This window comes from Agelaius tricolor, unplaced genomic scaffold (assembly GCF_023055355.1).
Source record: "Agelaius tricolor isolate 1412-34295 unplaced genomic scaffold, bAgeTri1.0.p SCAF_2, whole genome shotgun sequence".
In the NCBI taxonomy this organism is placed as follows: domain Eukaryota; kingdom Metazoa; phylum Chordata; class Aves; order Passeriformes; family Icteridae; genus Agelaius; species Agelaius tricolor.
In genome coordinates, this window is record NW_027269262.1 from 8,129,146 (window position 1) to 8,144,218 (window position 15,073).

Sequence of the window (15,073 nt, forward strand, 5' to 3'; positions counted from 1 at the left end):
AACGGTGTTTCCCTAAACAGTCCCACTAGATCTGCAGCAGCACATCTGCTGCACCCCAGTGTGTGCCTGCTTCCTTTTTCCACTCACTGCAAAAAGATTTGGACTGAATCCCCTCTTCCACTGAACCTTCAGTTGATGTTCAGACCCATGGAGAGGTGACATAAGATATGACCTTTCCCGTGTATTTGCTTGCCACATCACACTGGCTGTGAAATAAGAAAGACTCCATGGAGTGTTGGATTTCAGATCCTATTTGGTGCTCATGCTTTCTTTGCAATGTTTCTGCATCCAAATTGTATCCCTTAGCTAGGCTGAAGGGAATGTATCTTTCTTCTTGTATATGGGAAAACAAAGCAGATGGTCTCAGTCTGAGGGACAGATGTCCAAATCAGAAAACTGTCACCGCACTTGACACCTTCCCAGTCATACTGGCCAAAATCCTCCAGAAAAGAAAAAACACACCTTGCCATTTTGCATACATTTACATTCATTTGCATGCATTCAGGCACCTACTGAGCAGAATGCTCAGCCTTCCCATTTCTTAACTTGCACTCAACCTCAGAAAGACTGGTGTGAAGATTACTTGTTAAAAGAGCTGACTGCCTGGTGACTTTGGTATGCAAGCTATTAATAAAAAGGACCCTTCTGTGCCAGTGTCCTATTCTCTTCCTGCCTTTTGTCACAGGGATGAGTCTAGGCACAGAAGAGCAACTCATAACGGCACTGTCCCTACCCAGAAATTCTGTAAAGGCAAATGAAAACCCTTTTCTGCTAAATTTTCTAGGACATGAGCAAATCATTTGACACTGTCCCACATGACATCATCCTTGTTGCTAAACTGGATAGACACAAATTTGACAGAGGCACCACTCAGTGGATAAGGAATTGACTGAATAGTTGCACTGAAAGAGCTGTGGTCAACAGCTCAATGTTCAAGTGGAAAGCAGTGGAAGTGGCATTCCTAAAGCATCAAGACCAGTACTACTTTCCATCTCTGTCAGTGACAGGGACAGTGGGATTGAGTGCACCCTCAGCAAGTTTGCTGCCAAGCTGTGTGGTGGAGTCAGCATGCTGGAGGGAAGGGATGGTATCCAGAGGGACCTGGACAGGCTGGAGAGGGGGCCTGTGTGAACCACATGAAATTCAACCAGGCCAAGTGCAAGGTCCTGCATCTGGGTCAGGGCAATCCCAAGCACAAATACAGGCTGGGGAAGAATGGATTGAGAGCAGCCCCAAAAGAATGTCTGGGAGTTGTTAATGAGAAGCTCAGCATGGCCTGGAAATGTTAATTTACAGCCCAGAAAGTCAAATGTATCCTGGGCTGCATAAAAAGTAGTGTGGCAGTCAGGCAGTCAGGTCAAAGAAGTGATTCTGCCCCCCTATGCCACCCTCATGAGACCCCACCTGTAGTAGTCCCATTCAGCTCTGTTTGTAAAGAAGGACATGGACCTGTTGTGGCAAGTCCAGAGAAAGCCACAGAGATGCTCAGAGGGCTGGAGCACCTCTCCTATGAAGACAGGTGGAGAGAGCTGGAGTTGTTCAGCTTGGAGAAGAGAAGGCTCCAGGGAGACCTTAGAGCAGCCTTCCAGTGCCTAAAGGGGATTCTGCAAGAGAGCTGGAGAGAGATTTACAAGGGCATTTGGTGACAGGACAAGGGGGAATGGCTTTAAACTGACAGAGGATGGGTTTAACTTAGATATTAGGAAGAAATTCTTCACTGGTGGTGAGATACTGGAACAGGCTGCCCAGAGAAGCTATGGATGCCCATCTCTTCAAGTGTTCAAGGCCAGGTTGGAGGGGCTTGGAGCAACCTGCTCTGTTGGAAGATGTCTCTTCCTATCACAGGGGAACTGGAACTAGATGATCTATAAGGTCCCTTCCTACCCAAATAATTCTAGGATTCTGTGATTCTATGAAAAGACTGGTGATGGTCAGAGTACAAAAAATACATAATCCCATCCTGTTTTCCTTTTTTTTTTTTTTCCTGGCAGGGAGTTTTCTCTTCCAACCTCAAACAACCACAGAAGGCTCTACGTCTTTATTTTTCATAAGTGAGGCAGCAATAATTCACTGGGATTGTGGTGGCTGGAATGCCTTAGGGATCTGGATGTGGGCAATCTGAATTAGGGGAGAAGTCAATGAACCACAGGAGAATACTGAAGCGCCTTAGTGCGAGGCCTGTTTCCCAACATGCAGGCATATTACTGTCTGAGTTCATAGGAAATTATCCCACATGGAGCCTTGCATCTAGTAGGAGGGGGAAAAAAAGCCAGATAAAAACAAACCAAACCAAAACACAGCAGATTGCTCAATGCCGTCTGTAAACCAGTTAAAAGGGGAGGAAAAAGAGATCTCTTAATGCAGTCTGCTTGGCCAAAGCTGAGCCCTGCTCATGGGGCAGTGTCTGCAGGGGCAGGAAGAGCATGCTGCCTCCCCATCCTGAATGAGGAAGGTCCAGCTGTGGGCTGGGGCGTGATACCTGCTCCCATCAAGGCCCCTGTGAAACACTCAGGTGGCAATTACTGCTGAGAGCGCAGCAGTTATGAAGACTCTAGGAAATGCTGTGTGTGTTTTCCAGTGCTAGTTATGATTGCTTGGTGAGGCAGGAGGAGAAGGAAAAGCAACCACTCTCATGGAAATTTTTTTGTTTCCTTCATTTTAGGGTCATTTTGTATTGGTTCTTCTCTTCTTCTCAGCCCTGATGATGCGATGATGTTGTGCCAGGGAGGAGGGGCTGTCTGAAGGTGAATGGCAGCAAATAAAGAAGCAGAGAGGGAAGACAGGCTGCTTAGCACTTCCTGTTTGTCACCCAAGGCCTTTGCCCTATTGTCTCCATCCCTGCCAGAGCTTCAGAGTGACTCAGGGTTTGTCCAACCTGCCATGCACTGCTGTGATGAATTTCAGCTGCTGGGAGCAGCATAAAGGTGGCAGAGCCTTTTCCCACAAAAAAAAGTTAACAGCCAGAGAGATTTTCAGCCCCAAGGACCTTTGCCTATGAATCCTGTCAGCTTCCTTACCACCTCCATAGCTTATCAACAAATCAAGTAGGTTTTTCTTTCACAGGCCATTACATTTCCCACTTCTTTCTTTGGCACAAGGCAAAAACAGTCACAGAGGCATCCCAGGCTGAGCTGGAGACATGGCTGCACACACAGCTACAAGTGAGGAAATGCCACTTGTTTTCACTCTCTACTCGACACATGACAGTCTGTTACACAAAATCAGCAGCAAAACTCCCCCCCACTTTTGCAAAAGAATAACCCAACCCAAAACTTATGTAACTCTGCAACTAATCTTTGGTAATCTTGAGCAAGGCATTTAAATCCAGGGACTAAGCCTATTCTTCTCATCCCCCTCAACCCCCAGCCTATCTGTAAAGTAAAAAGGGAAACAAATAGAAGCAAAGTTCACAGCCTTGTGATTTTTCCTTTTGACCAGAGCAAAGTGGCATCGTGTCCCAAGGCTGCTCTGAAGTTAACCCTCCTGCCTTGCCTTATCCCATGCACTGAGCACCTTAAGAGAAAAGCTGCTTTCAGAGCAGCTGTCAGTTGCTCTTGGCTGAAGCATGGAAATCTCTACTCTCGCCACGTACCACTGCCTTGCTTTTGTCTGGTACTTTTTTGTTGCCTACTCCATCACACATGTGAAAACAGAGGAGCGGCCATCTGAAGTGTTCCTTTATGGTGGGCAGTGGAAATATTTGACAGTCCTCAATCTGGTAAGCAAATCCTGTTGTACAGTGATACCAATATGTCTGTTTGTTTGTCTGCCATCTGCGCCTCAAGACATATGCAGCTGGTGGATTTGCTGCTGTTAAACTGCTTCCTTTGGTGGTTTTTGCCCCAAAGGAAACTAAGGAGGGATCTGTGCTTGTACTGTGAAATGTATTCACAGGTTTCATGCAGAAAGAATATTGACTGGTGAGATGCCTGGTTTTCAGAAAGTACTTCAAAGCTAGCTGCCTCCTTGCAAAAGAGGCATTGTCAGTGAGGAGAAAAACAGAAAAGTGGGGGTATGTCCTGCCAGGACACATACAAGTTTGGTGCCTGTTTTCTAAACTTTGATTCAAAACATTTCAACACTGCTTGGAGTTTTACTTCAATTTTTAAAATAGGCTTTTATGTCCTTTAAATTACAGGAAAAGTGAAACAAAGCAAAGCACCGTGCTAATTTAGCCATTCAGAGTACCTGCTTCGTTTGACAATCAGTTGAGAACACAAGGGAAAGAAATTCCAGCCTGTAGAGAGAGCTGCTTGTGATGTTATTACATGAGTTTCAGCAGTGCTTTTAACTGGATGCACATTTCCTAAAAGCACACAGAAAAAGAGAGACTGTAATGTGTTCTGGTTCTTCTAATGTGCTGTCATTTCACAGGATAGAAATTCAAAGTGAAAGTACATGAGATCCCCAGGGAAGAAGGCTTGTTCAGAGTCCAAGGTGTTCATCAGCAGCTTGGGGAAGTAGTGCTGGTGGGGTGGAAAGACCAGGCTTGTGGAGAGGTTTCCTATGAGGGAAAAATTTCAGGCACACTTGCTAATTTGAAGGATGACCACAGGGACCTACATAGCCTTTCATCCATTCTGTGTTACCATCAGAGTTAAATTCCAGTGGGAGGTCTGGTCTGGGGCATGTTTGTCTCTACTTTTAGCCTTCAGAAGGAGACATCCTATGTTGGAGTTCAGTGGAAGCCTAAAGGCTCCCCAGCTCCAAGTGGGGCTTTTGGAGACCTTCAGGGAGGTGGGGAATTTGGTTTTCCTCTATCCTCAACCATTCTGTGACTCTGTGAAACATTTGCAACCAAGAAGCAGTGAATGGCAAGTGAAGTGACTACAACAACCCAGGGATTCTGGTAGCCCCAGCCCTCTCCTCAGTGGCCAAGCCAGCTTTGGGAGGATGAGGACACATATATATCACTGCAGTTGGGTGGCATCACTGCTAATTGTGATGGTGCCTGTTTATCAGTATTGCCATTTTGGGGGAATAGCTGACCCCACTAAAATACCACCCATACTTTCAGGCAAAACAGCATCTCCACTCCCATCCCCTGACACCATTATAATGAGATTTACCACCCAGCTCTAAAGCATGAGATCAAAAGGACAAAGCAAGTAACCAATCTCCCAGTATTCTGGGATGAAGAAATACTCACTGAAATTGTCATCCAGATTCCCTTAGTGACCAGCAGCGGACAATAAGGGAAAGGCTGCACAAGGCAAGAGCATGTACAAGCATGAGCTGAAGTTTCCATAGTTTTACTGTCCCACTAGCATAGCCAGCCAAAAAATAAATCGAGGCTAAGGTAGCGAATATCTATTCAAAGCCTTCCTTTCATCTATCTAAAGGAAAAACATGCCTGTTCATACTTCTGATACTTTCCCTTTCCTCTGTGCCATGAGGCAAGTGTGCCTTGTGTGAAAGAGCAGTTCATTTTGTTGGTGTAAACCTGCTTCCTTGACAGCTGAGCTGGATGCCTCATTATTTCTGCGTTGTAATTTAATCATCCATCCCTGTTCACGTTTTCTTTGCCACAAATTAGAATGGCATTAGATTATCCTCTTAGTTACTGTTTTCTGCAGGCTGGAAGTCCAAACTGTTTTCATTTCTCTTCACAAAGGGTTGCTTCTCATTAAAGCGTCCATGTCACCCTTTGCAGCAGTTTTTCAAGTTTCAGGAGGGAGTAGGTGGAGCAGGCCACAGAGGTCAAGTTATGAGCATATATGGGCTTATACAGTGGCCTAAAGGTGTTTCCTTGTTTGTAGTTTAATTCTGCTTGGCTGCTCCTAACTCTCTATTTGTCTTTTTTGATCACTGGTAGGCAAGTAGACAGCAAGTTGAGAGAGCAATCCACACTGAGACTAATATTTCTTTACTGGATAGTGACAGCTAATATAGAACTCACTGTTGAAAAATATATAATTGAAGCTGCTTTTTAATTTTTTCTGAAATGCTTGACATTGCACTTATCAACTGATTTTTGCCTACTATTTGATCACTCAGACACTAAGTATCCTAAGATCCTTTGGCAATTTTACAGTCAGGTCACTTTGACAGGGAAAAAGCCCACATCAGAGTCACGAAAGTGTACTATCTCAGTATTTGCTCCCTTTGCCAGCTCACTTACAGATGTGCTGAACAGCTCAGGTTTTATTAGATCTCCATGAGAGAGGGCTCTTGCTCCACTTCCCCAGTCCTTTGACTCCCAAATTTTAACCACTCATTGATTTGATCCCAATGCTGAAATGGAGATGCCAGCCAAAAGAGAAATGGTTTGGGCTGAAGATATTGCCTATCTCATGCAGAAAATGTGGCAATGGGAAAGGGTGTGCAAAATTACTCCTTCATGAATGGTAGTCCTTCTTCTTCAGAGATTTATTTATTTCAAGAAAGGATTGCCAAAAAATGAAGAGGCATTAGGGAAAGAAATGGTGTAACCCTCCTTCTCCTGCTGAACTGGGTAGCATTTTTTGGTAAAGCAGCAGCAAAAAGGTGGCAAAATGTTCTTGAGCTGCTGTATAAGAGAGGAAATGGGTGAGAAGACAACACGTCCCACATGCTGTGGTGCTCTCTGTGGGGCTCCACTGGACTTAAAGGACTCATCCCATGGTCTGGCATTAAGCCACTCCCTGTTGTTGCTGAGGATCATGGAGGAACAAGAGGTGCCTGTCAATCACACTTGTCCATTGGGTGCACATGCAACACACTGAATTTTGGTCAGTCTGGACACAGCCCTGGAAAACACCTGGGGATGTTGGGAGTTATGGTTGTGGGGAAGAAGAGCTGGCAAAAGCTTCACACTGGGCTGTTCTGGTTCAGTGGGTCTGCTGTGCTGGGCAGGCCTGGGCAGTGCCTTGGAGGCTTCCCCAGAGCCAGGAACACAGAGACTGCCTTTGTCCAGCTCTTCTGCCTGTGTCCTGCCAGACTGGGATTGCCTGCCTTCTGGCACTGGCTGTCAGAATCACTTGGAAATTTTCCCTCCAAAATTTCTCTTATTTTTTTGGAATAGCACTTAAAAATTTCTTTCTGTGGAAAGCTGCTCTGGCTGCCTCACTGTAATCTGAAATATAAATACTGGGAAAACTAACATTTTCTGAGGATGGAAATGCTGCTTGTCTCCCAGTTTTGCTGGAGAGACGCTGAAAGAATTCCTTCTAGATATGACCCTCTTTTAGCACCTCATTCAATTCCTTGCTAGTCATGTGGCTATCCCAAGAGAGCTACATCTCTGACATTGCTTCAGATCCATCTTCTTAATGATCATAGCAATCAAGATTTGGTAAGGAAATATTTTTGTAGGGGGAAAAAAGGATAAGTGTGCTTTGTATCAAAAAGGTTTATTGACCCATTATTGAAGAAGCAGAAATGACAGATAAAACCAATTTTGTATTAATTGACACAAAACAGTGCAAGCAGAATCATTCATTCCCTGAAATATCTGAGCTCATAAAAATCTGCTCACTGCTTACAATCCATTAGTAAATAACTGCATAATGAGCACACTGCACTTTTAAAAACTATTACTTGTATTCCTGCCCCACTTTATTCCTTATACTTTTGTCTTTCATAATGGAAATACTTTTCAATTGTCCTGAAAGCTGCTTTGTATTTATTTCAGAATAGGCCCAGTATTTAGTAAAGATATTTTCCAAGACACTATCATGTGAATGGATGTGTCTACACTAAATATTGACTTTTATGTCTAAAAACTTGCTCAGAATATTGGATTTATCCCTCCCTAAAGGGCAGAGCTTGGAGCCCGATTTATTTGTACTAGTTGGAGATTTCAATATACACATATGGCAAGATCTTATACACAAAAGTAAATCATGTCAGGTTAGTTAAACAGAAACACCCTTTTGATCACTGCACCAGATAAAAATTGAGCTTTGTCTTTGTCACTGTGAGTCTCAGTTTGGAAAATTGATCTAGCCAAATTAAATGTTTCTACATCACCCAGCACCATGGAACTCTGCAGGGTCTAGAGGAGAAAGCAGCCTCTCTCCAGCAGGGATAATCATATCCATATTCTCCTCTTTGGGTTAATCATTAGCTTTCTGAATGCTTCCAGTCTTCCTTCTGTTCGTGTGGGAACACTTTAGGGAATCCTTTCTATTTACAGCCAGTGGATTTATATTCCATGAGTGCCTGCAATGGATTTGTGAGTGCCAGCACTGCTGCTTGGGAAATTCACAGGACATCTGGAATAATTTGATGTTTTCACTTTTTTTTTTTTTATGTCAACATTTTCCCTTTAATGGAGGGCTACATGATTTGGATGCACCTTTCCAGTGGGTTTGGAGCTTGGATTTTAATCTACTGGGGGTGTACAATGCCAGACTGTGCAGTATTAGGGATGATCCTAGCTAAGTTTAGTTTTCTGGTTTGAAAATTACTTGTATAACCTTCCATTGCTCTTGGAAATACAGGGTGATCACTAAATTGTCTGCAACACCTTTGAAACTATGGTGATGAACAAGAGTAGAGTTACAGCAGCACAAATCCGAGCTCCTGAGGCTGAGTTCAAACTTCTTCAGAAGTTGTTCTTCCCCATGTTTAGCTGGAGAAATGGGTCAGGTTACACATTCAGATAAGAATTTTCCATACAGAAGATAACATTGTCCTCCCCTGTGTATAACAGAATATTTACCAGGCTGAGAATGTGGCTGTTTTGGGACTGTTTCTTTTCAGTAATGTTTATTTTAGTTAATTTTGAAGCGGGGAAAGAAGCAGCCTATCCCTGTCCCATGATTAATGTAAGGCTGACCATGAACAAGATAATAATAGCCCCATCCTCTGGGAACCAGGCTTCTCCCTAATTGCTTTATTGGCAATTAGTCACCATGTGTCACTGGACTGTCACCACCCTCACATTCATTTTTCATGCCTTTTACAGAAAGTTACTGCTGACTCTACAGCGTGTAACAAGAGCTTCTGGTTATTACCAGGCTTTTCTTAGCTCTTCGAGGACTCGGTATTGGTGTCCTGGTGAGACCAAGGGCTGGGACAGATTTGGGCTGAACCTGTGTTTGTGTCTAAGTACACTGCACCCCAGCATGGACTTTACTGAACCAGACCCATGACTTGGAGGGCTGAATCACTACTGACTGAAAAAGTGCCTGCTAATTGTGATAATGGGGAGGGGAAAATCACACTCAAAATAGCTGCTTTGGGTGCCTCAGAACTGAACAAAAACCTCTGTGGGTTCTGATGAAGCTGCTTGGTTTCGTTTTTAATGTCTGTTTACCCTAGGCCTCAGAACTGAACAGAAACCTCTGTGGGTTCTGATGAAGCTGCTTGGGTTTGTTTTTTTTTTTTTATGTAAAGATATGTCTCTTCATCCTAGGCCTTGATAGGAAACATGTGGCTTTGCAGCTGAGCTGGGTGATGCACAGCCTCTGATACCTGGTCCTGTGTGACCCTGGGCCAGTTACCCAGCCCGTGTCAGCACCTCCCTACCTCTGCTGCCGTGGGTCTGCACAGGGAGAGGGGCAATCCAACAGTGGTACTTACTGTCCTGGCTCTCTGGGCTGTGGAAAGGATAGGGAAGGAAGACTGTATCTTTTCCCTGTGCTGGGAAGAAACAAAATGTTTGGGGATGGTTGCGGATAAGTGCAAACTATAGTAATTTTGTTGCCCGGGAAGACTCAGTCTCTGGAAACTAAAGCTTGCAGAAGCCCTTGTTTGACAACAGTCATGGTGAAATCATAGTCTCCTCCTCCCCTCATATATTTTGATAATAAAGGAATTTCTGATGGAAAAACGTTGCACTAATTCTGTCCCCTCCCAAGCATCACCCTTTTCAGCTTCTTCAGAAACTGATGAAATAACCAGCCACAACTTCAGAGACTTTGCTCTAAATAAATATCTGAGTCAGAGTAAGATCATGGCAAAAGAGATCTCATCCTGAAAGCTGTAACCCTCTTTTCATTTAAGCATCACTAGCTGATCCAGTGTTTGCAGTAAGATGCATTTCCCACATTACATTGCTCTGGGACAACCTAGCCTTAAAAAGAAGTGGCCACCCCATGAGTTAAGTGAACTGAACTGATTTGGTGCTAAATGCAAGACAGTGGGAGAAGTATTTTTCTGCAAGGTTCTATTCTGCCTTTGTGTGTCTGACAAATCTGGTTCATCTTGATCTGCTGTGTAGTATTTGGAGAGAAAATGAAGCAATTAGAAAAGCAATATTGGTTTAAACCACAGTAATATGACAATTTTACACACTATTTGGAGAACTCTGTTTTGTCGCTGTGCATGTATCTATTTCTTTACCAAATCCTCCTAGCGTCCTCCCCAAAAAATCCCACCCTCACTACCTAGAAATGATTTTTAGTAAAACTTCTTTTTTAGTTGGTGACTCTGGATCTTTGCTTCTAAGCACTTGAAATCCTTTCTTGAATCCCTTTGAGTTCAGCAAAAGAGGTTCTGTTTTTTTTTAACTTCTGCACCTAATTCTCACCTTAGATGATTTTGAGCTACTTGACACTGAGACCAATTGCAGTGTGAGTCCCTAGAAAGAAGAACCTGTGTAGGCTAAATAGTGGAAAAGCTCTCTAGAAATTGCTTTACAGGAAAAATGTCCTGGCATAATTTGTTCTCTCCGGCTCAGATATATCCAGTGGTCAACCATTTACATAGGAAGTGTGATGGAGCTGGCTTTCAACATGTCCCTTCACTTCACTCATCTGAATCATGTCACACATCTCTGTTTAATCTATTAACTGGGATACTGTAGAAGTTATCTCCTGACCAACTTTATTTAATCAGTTTGGGTTAGTAAAAGAGATTTAGGCAACAGCTATTTCCCTCACACAGGCTTGCAGCTCATGAACAAAACAGCTCCCTGAAGAGCACAAACGGATTTCATTGAGGAACATGCTAATAAAAGCTGGATGAGTTTCCCTCATTAGGTGTAATTACTTTAGGTTTTGCAGGCTGTCTTCTATGGGGTGTCCTTCCTGGCTGATGTGTTGAGACTAATTAAGAAACTGCGATGTGCTAAGTGCGTAATTTCCAGCAGAGACCTTCTTTTCAGTGTCCTGGCTTTCCCAGTGTCCACAGTAAGTACCCTTTGTCTCTGTATGTGAAAATAACGTTTGCATAAATGATTAGGGGTGTATAGTACCAAAAGTATGTGTATGAAATAGATAAGAACTAAAGGCTTTCTTTTACCATTGAATTTGGAATGTATTTGGACCATTTAGAAGAAGAAACAATGCTGAGCCTGTCGTGGTTGAGAGCAAAGCCTCTTGCACAAACCTGAGGGTTGCTGTCCTCAAGTGGACACAGATTGACCCCAAAGGGTGAATGAGGTGTAACCTCTCTGTTAATCTCATGGTCCAAATAGCTGTGGATTTATCAACTTAGGGCTTTTCTCTAAAGGGCAGCACAGGTCAGGAGGACACAAGAGGGTACCTAAGAGGCAGAAAAACCTCACATCTCCTTCTTTGATGCCAGAGTAACTTTAAATAAGCACTGGAGAGAAACAGATTCATGGAAAAAATAATTATAGTCACAGCCTACGTCAGATTCATCATGGATCACCTACTCCCTCACAGACAATGCTGTTTATCAAAATGCCGTGGGTTGGACAGGAACTGATGGGTTATTTATACATGTAGGTACTCTCTGTGAGAGTGATGCCTGCAGCCACCACTGAATCTCAGAGGGCTGAGAAACACTGCTTAAACATGGTCCACAAGCAGCTCAGCTAGCTGGCTCCATAAAAAAGCCCTGCCAGGGATGGAGTCAGAGTGTTCATTATGCTGCTCTCATATCCTGCTAGGCATCCTCACCATGCCTGCAGGACTGTGGCATAGTCTCAGCATCTCGCATCCTTGATTTCTAGCCCCAAGCACAAAGTCTGCTCAAATACAAAGCCGGGCCAAAATTGCAAATCAGCTCCCAGGTATCAGTAACTGATACCAGGGACCATTTCCTTCAGTTAGGTTGTCCCATTATAATTCCTGATCTACTGGGGGGAAAATGGATGCCCACAGTGTGCAGCTTTCACCTGCAGTTTAGGAATTAGACCTAGGAGATGTGAAGGTAAAGGGTAAGTTTATGTGAACTGCCTTATCAAGATCTGTTTTTACTTTCTTACTGAGCAAAACAAAGGTTTAACAGACAGTCCCTTGAGGAGAACTACTTGACCATCAAAAGTTCCCATCTGCAAAGGGAAAGGGAAAGAGGAAAAAAACAGCAGCTAATCTCAGATTCCACAGAAAATGTCAGTGTTGGCAGTTTATAAAGCAGGGTTTTTTTTCTCTCAGTATCAACATAGAACACTGCATCTCTGAGTAAATGTGCCATAACGTGAGTTTATCTGGCAGTGTCATAATTTTTCATGTAAAAAAAGCATGGAGATATTTTGCCTTCTCAGAAATGAAAGCACTAACCAAATCCTATCAGTTATGTTTGTCTTCCATTTGTAAATTTCTTTCATTTTGCATTTTGGTTCCAGTTTGTGTGTATATCCTTTTGGACACTGTATACCTACAACCGAGAGCTGGTTTACCCCAAAAGCCTTGATGGAGTCATCCCGCTCTGGTTAAATCATGCTATGGTGAGTAAGAAACACCTCAGCCTCTTGCAGAGAAAAGGGAGACTTTGCAACGTGTGCCCCACCACTGCATTGTACCGTTTTCCAGAAGGGCTTCACAGCTTTTCCGTTCTCACCTCCTGCTTATCAGAATCTGATGTTGAGCTGTACGCAGCAATCAGATGCATGTGCTTGAAGCTGCCTCAAGAAGCCTTTTAGCACACAAGGAGCGTCAGTTCATCGGTGCTTGTCAAACCTCTAAAGTCAATGAAATGATGTGTAGTCATAAGGAAAGAAAATCTCACTTATTGTAGCTCAAAAAAGAAATTGTGTCTGCTAACAGAAGTCTCTGAAATACAAAATGGCTGTGAATGTAACAAAGCAGCCCTTAATTTTTAAAAAAGGTGAAATAACAAAAGAGAATCTGACAGCTCTACAGCCAATAAGCTAATGTGTGCACAGTTTTGAATAGCTGGATTGCAATGATTGTTTACAGATTTTCTATAAATACTTTCCAGATTTCTCCTTCATTTGCTCTGGCCATTTTTATGATGTGTTGAATAATCACATATTTCTCATCAGTCAAGTGAAAGGAGGCTGACAGTAACATGGAAAACTGTGGGTGGATTGCAAGGTCAGGGAGGCCTCGTGGGACGAATGGGAAGTGGGAGAGAAGGGAGAGGTTCAGCTCTGGGCTGAATCAGAGAAGCCAAAAAGTATGAAATAATCACATAGAAGACTCATTTCTCTCCAGACTTCATTTCTTAAGAACAGTGCCTTGCCATCCACTGCAGTGGATTTACCCAGTGACTGTTGAAGGTAAATCTGGGAGGGTTTGGGGTGTCTGGCTGAGGACAGCTCAAGGTTTGAGCAGCCCCTTGATTTAGACAGGTGCATTCAGAGTCGTGTGACTGGAATCCAAACACACAGAGGCATGTCCGCATTGCTGATATCCGAGTGGTGAACCACAGCCATCATGCACTTTTAACCTCATCACCTGCTCTCTGTCCACCAATTCATTTCCACCAGGACCTTTCTGTGGCTGTCCAAACCTCTGCACAGGTGCAAAAGGGTTCTGCTCTTTCTGAAAACCATCATCCACCAAAATGAAAGATTCTTCATGTCCTCAGCATCATGCTGGTTTCAGGTCCAGGATTTAGTATGGGGAACTGGTTTAAAATCCTCACAGTGGTGGAGGTGCTGAGCAAGGGGGGAGGGGGTAGTAGCACAAAGTGAAGCTCAGAGAAGATAGGCTTTGCTGCTTGTTTTAATCCTGGCTCACAGCTGAGAATTTGCCCTTTCCATTTCCACATTTGTTCATGACATCGGAAGGTTGAGAGGTTTTAGGGCATACATTTTTATTTCATGTGCAAGTCTTTGCAGGAACCCCTCAAATATATCAGCTATAACATCTTCTTACCTTACCTACATCTACATTTCATAACAGAGTCATTTTGACTACAATAAAAAGCTTTTCTGTATCAGAAGTGTCAAAAACAGATGTTAAAAAAGGAAAAACAATTCTTCCTGAAAATTATTTTGAAGAGAGAGAAACTTCACATAAAGCAAACCTCTATCACAACCTGATATTTTATTTCCGAAGCTCTTAATACACTGCAGACACCTTGTGCTTGACAGTTCCTGGGTAGGAAATTTTCCTTCCAGTCACTATCAAGCATAAAACATCTGCCACCAGACTGATCCCTGCTATTGACAATCGTTGTGTTTTAGAACACCTTCCAACAGGTGCCTTCAGGCTTAGCTGAGGCAATTTCTTCTTCCAACACAAAATATCTGCTGGAGACACTAAGGAGATCCAGGGACACTTTAAGGGACAATCTCCAAGTTCTGATTGCCAAGCAGACACTTTTTCTTTGGGTTCCTTTCCTTGCATATTGCTGTTACATTGTGGCTCTGAGAGTACAGGCATTTCATGGCAGATTGAAGCAGCATGTAGCTGGCTTTGGAGGAGAAAAACATGGGTGTATCAGTAGTAACCATCAGTGCCATATCATTTGCAGTGGGAGTACTTTTTTTTAAAATCTCAGTCTATTTTAATGCTGTACATAGGGAAAGCATATGTTGTTATGTAACTGGAGAGTGAGCCTAAAAAATAACCATGCAAACCCACTTCAGGAATATTGAGCTCCTTGGCTTTGTAGTGATGCTGCAGCACCTTCCTTGCAGAAATGAATAACAATTTTTTTCCTCACATGAACTACTTTTACAGTGGGAAAGGGTTGTTGTTGCCCACCTGCTAGCCCAGAGTTGCAGAGTGAGCACTGTAATTTAGCCATGTTTTTGCACTCTGAACAGAAACATTTTGTTTTGCAATGTAGAAAGGAATTTTGCTCATAGTTGAAGGAGACCAAATATTCCAGACTATCTAGGTTTCTCTCTTTGCTTTTCTACTGAGTTTAACCCAAAAGTTGGGCCTCAGTTTCCACTTCTGTTTGCCTGGGATAATTATGTTTTACCATCTTTAAACCTTGACCTTCAGGGATGAAAAAAATCCACTCTACTTATGTCTCAAGC

The 15,073-nt window shown here is 43.2% G+C and overlaps 1 protein-coding gene and 1 long non-coding RNA gene across 2 annotated transcripts in view; one reads left to right on the top strand and one right to left on the bottom strand.

The window, feature by feature from the left end:
• Positions 1 to 15,073, bottom strand: part of LOC139602331 (uncharacterized) — a 94,182-nt gene that overhangs the window by 63,253 nt on the left and 15,856 nt on the right. The gene's annotated exons all lie outside the window — the stretch shown is intronic.
• Positions 3,301 to 15,073, top strand: part of ADTRP (androgen dependent TFPI regulating protein) — a 30,276-nt gene continuing 18,503 nt past the window's right edge. The window contains exons 1-3 of the mRNA XM_071452076.1: positions 3,301 to 3,718; positions 10,923 to 11,057; positions 12,461 to 12,562. Of these exons, the coding sequence (XP_071308177.1) occupies positions 3,566 to 3,718; positions 10,923 to 11,057; positions 12,461 to 12,562 (390 nt within the window). The 5' untranslated portion in view covers positions 3,301 to 3,565. The remainder of the gene's footprint in view (positions 3,719 to 10,922; positions 11,058 to 12,460; positions 12,563 to 15,073) is intronic.